The sequence below is a fragment of the Rhopalosiphum padi genome, chromosome 2 (assembly GCF_020882245.1).
Source record: "Rhopalosiphum padi isolate XX-2018 chromosome 2, ASM2088224v1, whole genome shotgun sequence".
Classification (NCBI taxonomy): domain Eukaryota; kingdom Metazoa; phylum Arthropoda; class Insecta; order Hemiptera; family Aphididae; genus Rhopalosiphum; species Rhopalosiphum padi.
Genome location: NC_083598.1, coordinates 8,623,437 through 8,631,323, shown reverse-complemented (window position 1 = coordinate 8,631,323; position 7,887 = coordinate 8,623,437). Strand labels below are relative to the sequence as shown.

The 7,887-nt window shown below is 24.6% G+C and overlaps 1 protein-coding gene across 1 annotated transcript; it reads right to left on the bottom strand.

Moving 5' to 3' along the window:
* Positions 1-796: 796 nt before the first annotated feature.
* Positions 797-3,934, bottom strand: LOC132918899 (probable inactive peptidyl-prolyl cis-trans isomerase-like 6). The gene is made up of 7 exons (XM_060980250.1): positions 3,845-3,934; positions 3,690-3,785; positions 3,426-3,608; positions 1,927-1,989; positions 1,731-1,857; positions 1,496-1,661; positions 797-1,430 (listed from the first exon to the last, which is right to left on the bottom strand). Exons 1-7 carry the CDS (start codon positions 3,908-3,910, stop codon positions 797-799), a joined length of 1,335 nt encoding a protein of 444 aa, XP_060836233.1. The 5' UTR covers positions 3,911-3,934.
* Between the last annotated feature and the right edge of the window lie 3,953 nt (positions 3,935-7,887).

Sequence of the window (7,887 nt, the reverse complement as noted above, 5' to 3'; positions counted from 1 at the left end):
ATAGTTATTTTTAAACTTAAATTATTATTTTATATTATTTATTGATGTTAATTAAATAATGTATTTTTTTTTAAACTATGTAACAAATAAAAATTAATTTCAAATTTTAATATCCATTTATTGTAGTAAATCCATATGACGTGTGTACTGTGTATTTAACTGTTATAACTTATTATTTTTGTTATAATTTATAGTAATCTGTTGGTTATGAATTTAACTATGATCATGGATGCGGGATGCCCATAAGTAAAACTTTAAAGAGGAGCCAATTTTTTTTCTTCAAATTATGAGCTATATATTCTCAAAAAGGTAATACTTATTAAATTTCAAGTTTATATTATTTTTCCAGAGGGGGAGAGCTTAGTCTTGCCCTCCCCGACGAATCGCCCATTAGTCATTACTATGATTATATTTAGAGAACAAATTAAGTTAAAATGTTAGACCTTCCCCCCCTTAAACAATTTCTAGTTAAGCCACTGAATAGTATGGTAGAATATTGTGGGTTATTGCGCCTACTAATATTGGATAAACTTCCTAAAATGTATTATAAAGTTATTTTTACTCGCATTTACTTATATTTACTTATTATTTCAGACTTCAGTAGATAAGTGATATATGCAACTATGCAAGTAAACAATATTTAAATAGGTACATATTTACAGAGACTACCCACTAGATTTTATAATTACTCGGTTTTCCTGAACTAATCAATAACAATCTACCTATTTATTTTACATGTGTAATGTAATAGTCAATAGGCGATTGATGAATTATGACTTATTTATTTATGATTTATTCAATTGGCAATGCAGTTATAAATTTTTTTATATTTCCAATAGTCCTTATGATTTGTTGGTAAATTTATACCATACTTGACATTTTTGTCGATTTTTATTTTACTGCAAGCTCCCGTATGTTTTGGCTGTTTTGATTTAATTGTCAACATAGTTTTATCAATTTTGTGTATGTTACTTGTAGTTCCATTGAAACCAATATAATATGGCGTCAACTTTATGAGTGAATGTTTTTTTATTTCATCCTTGCAGATAGATGGCGCGCTCGGAATAGAACCAGGTAGTTTTGAATAATCCTTAAATGGTATATTTTCTTGAGATTGTGCAAAGTCTTTAATTTTACTCATAACATTGGTTGTTATGGTCTGAATAATCGATTCTATGTACTGAAGATTTGTGATGATGGGTTTATGGAGAGGTCTGGGTTTGCCGTATGAATTTATATACATAGCTTTGAGTATAATTTTGTCAATAATAGAATATAAAAATGTATCTAATTTTGTTTCAACGACTGAACGAGTATTGCAGTTTAGTAGTACATCACAGGAAGTTATACGTATTTGTTGGTTACAGATTTCATGTGCGTTCGACAATTTCTCAATTAATTTTAAGGTTTTCTCGCCCTCGACAGCATGTCTGTACCGTTAAACATTATTGTTTATTATTTATGATTTTGACCTTAATGGTTTTATTTTAGTTACCCAAACGCTACATATTTATTATTCATCCAAGGATTTGGTTGAAAACTAATAATAAATTCCGGACCATTGAAATATGTTTGTCTACTAGCTAATGACAGCACACCTCTTCTATCATGACTGACTAAGAAGTTTTCTTTTTTTAAATACGCAATTTGATTTATGATTCCTACGAATGAGAATTAAAAGAATAAAACAATTTAAAAGAATTATATAATAAAATAAATAATTTACTTACGCCCGGCTTGAATAAAACCATTATTTATATCGATCCTGTGAACAGAACTATTTAAGTATCCTTCAATTTTATTATTACATAATTGTTTGAAATATTTACATGTTTTTGGAACTAATTTATCAAACAACTAAAAATATATTATTATTTTTTTTAAAGATATTTGTTAAAATATAAATAGGTAATAATATATACTAACAGCAAAAACGACGTGACCAATTTCCCAATTGTTAACTTCAAAAACCATACGTACAAATGTCGACTAAAAAATGATAGGTATTACATAGATATATATCATATATGGTTGTATTATATATTTATACTAACATAACATTATTAATTTTGTAATACACGAATGAATACCTACAAAGTATGTAAACAATAAGGTATTGTATGATCTGTATGCAATACTGGAATTTAGTAGTCAAAATAAGAAATTATATACTTGAGAGCATGATATTGAATAGGTAGGTACTAATGTACTATATATTGTTTAACTTGAAACTATTAAGCCACAATGTCGGACAATGAATATAAAACATTTATTTAGGTATATTATAATAATATAGTAGTATTATTAATTGTATTAATCTGTATTGTTATTAAAATTCTTACATAATATTATTATTATTATGGAAGTATACCGAGTCATTAATTACAGCATAATTACGAACACGGTTGACTCTCTAATGTTTGAGATATCGGAGTGCCAATTATATCACACCTTTAAAATAATAGTTGTGTGATCTGCTCTATCTTTGATCACCCAAATATAAAAATATTGAACTTATTATAGTAATATACTTTCGTTCAATTACTTTTTCATGGAAAATTAGGTAAAAATAAAAGTATTATAAATATTTAAAAAAATACTGACTAATGAAAAGTAAAACTAGTTAAGAGTTGCAAACAGTCAATTTTTAAATCTTAGCCATAAAAAATATACTAATATATAGTAATTACTAATTACTATATAACTAATAACTAGGTATATTAACATAATATACTATGCTACATGCCTCATACATTGCTAGATATAGTTGTTATAGTTGCTATTGCATAATATATGACAATGTGTTTATAAATTATATAATTATAAATAATTAAAGTAGATTTAATGCTGTAAGATTTACCGTATAGACGTATAGTGGTATAGTGTATTCAATACCCTAGAGGGTCATCGTCCCGTAGACAATAGGTCACGTTAGTCAAACACTTATATGAATGTAAAAGAAAACATTTTTTGTGTAATTATTAATTAAAATTAATAAAGCACATTTAAAACTAACTTTACATTGTTCTACTACATTTAAAAGTGGATAATAATATCTCTTTGATAGATACAATCGGGACACTCCACCATCAATGATTTTCTCACCCATCTGTTAATGTATTAATGATACATTGGTATTTATAAACAGTAAATACACATTCGAAATGTTTTCATTCCGTAACAAGCGTACCTATATGTTAGGTATTTGTTTCATAATTGATAAAATAATTGAACTGATAAGACTGTAAAAAAAATTATAAGGGTTGTAACTATTTTTAACCTATTTTGGGGATCCAATGCTAAAAATATTGAGATACAATTGTCTGTATTGACTCATATAGTCATATTATTATAATATTATGTTTAAACTTTAAAGTTGATGTATAGGTAATTTAAGTGATTTTAAAATTGTACTTAATATTTACTTTATCATTATTATAATAATTTTCAACATCAATCAATGCAAGTTGTTTATAATTCAGAGACCACACACTCATAGTAATATTGTATTTGAAGCTCATATAATTTTGAAATTCTATACAATTGCCTATATAGTTTTCATTGATAAATATTGCTACAGTATTTTGACGTTTCACACCACCGAGAATCTATAAACAAGATTACTTTAAATAACTACAAAAATGTCATAAAGTACCTACTATTTAACTGTAATTTGTTTTAATTTATACTTGATTTATTTTCCATAAACATCTCGTCCATTCAATGTCCATAACACCTTTAATAACATATTTATTAATTAAATCGTGCCGATGTTTCACCAAATTCTAAAATGTAATAATTAATTCAATGATTACATTTTAAATAAGCGTACAATGTAACATACAAGTAATATATATTTAGTTAAATGAAAAGAATTAGATAATATACACCCTACAACTTGTATGTTCATTTTAGTTGACGTAATGATTTTAAAATTATTTGTATTACAATTAACTGCATGTAGTATCGTCTAACACAAATTTAAGAGCTAAATGGAGAATTAATATACATGTTTAGTAGTCTGTTACTTAGCTACCTAAAAATTGTTTATTTTCAGTAAAAGTACAGTGTATAATTGCTTTTAAATCAGGAAAAAAGTAACAGGTAACCTAGATTTAGTTAAAAATACTATTACTAAGATTGTATTTTTGTTATTGTTGATTATTATTAGGTATCCATAATTTTCATTTATCTTAAAAGGATGTTCACATGTGTTATCTCTATATATACTAGAGTACTAGAGCATAGGGCGCCCGCAACCGCAGGTGAAATTTCAGGGGGGATAACCTTAATTTTTATTAATAATCAAACACTTCTATTAATGTATAATGCATTAGGTTTATTTAAAAATAAAATGTTTAAAGGTAATATAATAATTAATATTATATTATACACTTTTAGTAACTATTATTTAGTACTAATTGAACACAAATTGTAATTTTATTTTATTTTTTCCAAATTCATCAATAACTTTTTCAGATAAATTAAGTTTTTCGATTTTTTTTTTTTATGTAAACTTAACATACATAATCCGGATAAACGGTTTTCACACATTGTTGAACGTAATCAGGTTTTAACACGAGTACACGACGTACCTAATGCGTTGAATGTCCTTTCTATACTATAAGTTGTTGGTGGAATAGTCATAATAATAATACTTCTCTTCAAAGTTGAATAAAATTCACAATCTTTTTTAAAAAAAAGAAATATTTTCCGTTTCACTAATTGAAGAAGACTCTTTCTTCATCTGCCAATAATCATATCATGTTTGGCCTTCTACACTATCTTTTTTCTATTTTATAATACTTTTCTAATTCTTGTAAAATCTTGATGAAATTTATTTTTGTCATTTTTAACATAACTGATGGATGTAAAAATCCCAATTTAAATGGTATTTTATTTATTGAACTAAATCGAATTTCTAAGGACTGAATTAAAGAGTTAATATAAGGTATATACATAGAAATACGAAAGTATTTATTTGGAGTAGACGCAACAATATTTCAGCGATAAGTTTGTTTTGACACTACTCGTAGCATTTGTATGTCCACGTTTATTATCAATTCTATTATCATAAAGTTTATCTACCGACTATATTATTATATCAAATATCAATACATCTCGGTATCAATAATGATTTTTGGGATTTTAGAATATTTAATTTGGATATAATTATTTTAACTAGCAGGAAAGTTATGGTGGGAGTGGTCCTTCCCCTGCTCCCCTTTCAGGTACCCTTGTACTAAAGTATATTAAATTATAAACTGTATACTATAGTATCACTGATTCTAAAACTAACTGCGAGACATTACAATTTTACAAATATTTTAACAAAACATTTAATAATTTGTATTTAGTTGCTGTCTAGTCTACGACCTATGTAGAGTACATATACTGTGAGTTTCGTATTTCGTGTTAAAGATTTTTCTTCTAATAGATTCAAAAACGTATTAGCCTCAAATAGACGAAGACTTATAACAAAACATTTAAAACAAACAATAAATATTTAATGCAACTCTTTTTAAAATGTATTTTTTTATATTTTATAAAATAAATAAGAAAATTAAAAATGTAATAGACAATAGTTAATATAACGAGCACATAAAAATAGTGACCTTATTCGTTTATATTATATTAATAATTAAATTTGTCTTTGTATATTTACTGCTTTTTTTTTCCATTTCTTTATTTTTTAATGCATATTTTACTGTTTTTTAGTGTATACAATGTATACTATACATATATACATATTCATACATTTTTTAGTGCACAAACATACTAACCTTAATTAATATATTATGACTGTACATTGGCTTTTTTGATATTTAATTTTGAAGCAAGTATTGAGCATTTCACATATGTAAATACGATTCTCTTAATATAAAGTTATGACTGTAGTAGTATAGTCCAACTATAGTAGATAACAGTGGAGTAAATATGATTTTGGTTTATGTTGGGATGGTGGAGGAAAATAAAAAAGACTCAATTATAAACAAATTATTCATATTTAGTGTTACTTTTTACCTCTTTTATAGTAGTATACTAGTGTATATGATTAGTTTTTAAATGTTTTTATAACATTAGTCCAGACAGTTAAAATGTAGATTCAAAACAAAACAATATGTATGCTATGCTATTATGCGTGTATTCAGTGATGATTGATGCCTCGCCTTTGGAACAGTAAAATAAACATCTAATATTCACATTCGATGGAAGATTTTAAAGTAGAAAATAAAATTTCAAAAATTCCCAATACTTTACAAAATAATTTTCAAAAACTAAAATAAATTATTGAAATACAAGAATTTTTATTAGACATGTATTTTTGACAAATTCGATTTTGAAAATTTATTGTCATTTAAAAGCTTATAATTGTAGATAGTTGACATTTTTACAAAATATTTAGGCATATTGTCTAGACATAATAAAGTATTCAAATTATTTCAGCTTATTGTTAATCTATTTGAGGATAAAAAATCCTTGATAGTGTAATTCAAGATTTCTAATAAGTTAAGCTAATAATAACAATTCAAAAATATTTAAAATACATAGGTACAACTGTTTTAATAAGCGTTTATAATAGATCATATTTTGACAAAATTAGTTAATATTATGAAAATTATTACAAATTGATGAGTGGTTAAAAATTTATGAATTTTTCAACAATAATAGCTAAAAATATCAAAAATACATTTTTTCATAGACATTATCGAAGTTAATATTTTAAAAAAATGCCATGTTTAAACAAGAAATTAGTTAGAAATTAGATATTTTTATTCAATTTAAAAAATATTATTCAATAAATGAATTTTTATCCATTATGCATTTATTATTATTTCCTATATTTTATTAATACATTTTCAAAACATTTATACTAATTCAAATAACATTAAATTATAAATTATCTTGGAAATTGAATTTGAATTTAAATTTAACACATACGGTAACCTACTATATAATAGTGCGACTTCTTTGGTTTTTTTAAAATAATTTTGTAATCACGGAGTTAAGATAATATAGGTATACGTAATGTGTGCGAGAGTGTTTATTTAACCTTGTACTTAATATTCGGATCTTAAAATTAGAATTGACAATTGTATGTATTCTATTTATATAATACTAAAATAAATAGTCGACATAATGCTGCATGTATTGAAACCCTCTAGATAATTTAACCAACTAAATGAAATCTCTTAACTCCAAATAATGTTTTACTATCGCAATAAAATTAGTAATTACTATTAGAAGTATAAGAAATTAAGAACTCGAAGCTAGACTCAGAAACTCAAAGCTCAAACATTTGTCAGTGTTTTAGAACCTGATACTTACAGATGCTTAGTAAATAAACACATAGGTCATGGCACATAATTGTGTTGCTTATATGTACATTTTAAGGAGTTCTCTTTTTCACTTAAATAATTAGTTTTGTACTTTTTCGATTAGAAATATTTTAGGAAAAAAAGTTTATTATTTTAATATTGTGTGGCACGTGTAATAAATCATAAATGTATAATCTAGCTTTGAATAACTAATAATGTTCATAATATTTTAATATACGGACATTGGCGAGAAAACATTATATTTTGGATACTTCAAATTGTTATGGTTCATGAAAAATTGAATTCTAGTTATTTAATTTACAAAAAAAAAAATTATATTTAACATGTATACATCAATATAATACATTATAATTTATTGTATTTAATGAAAAATATTTATCATATTTGAGTCCTATTATAAACATCATAATATAATAGAAATCTCAAAATTTGAAAATGTGTAGTTTTTCGTGATATTTTGATTTTAATTTTGAAATTATAACATTTTAGTATGTTTATATAATGTTTAATGGTAGATTAATATGTTGATATGTTGTTATTATAATAT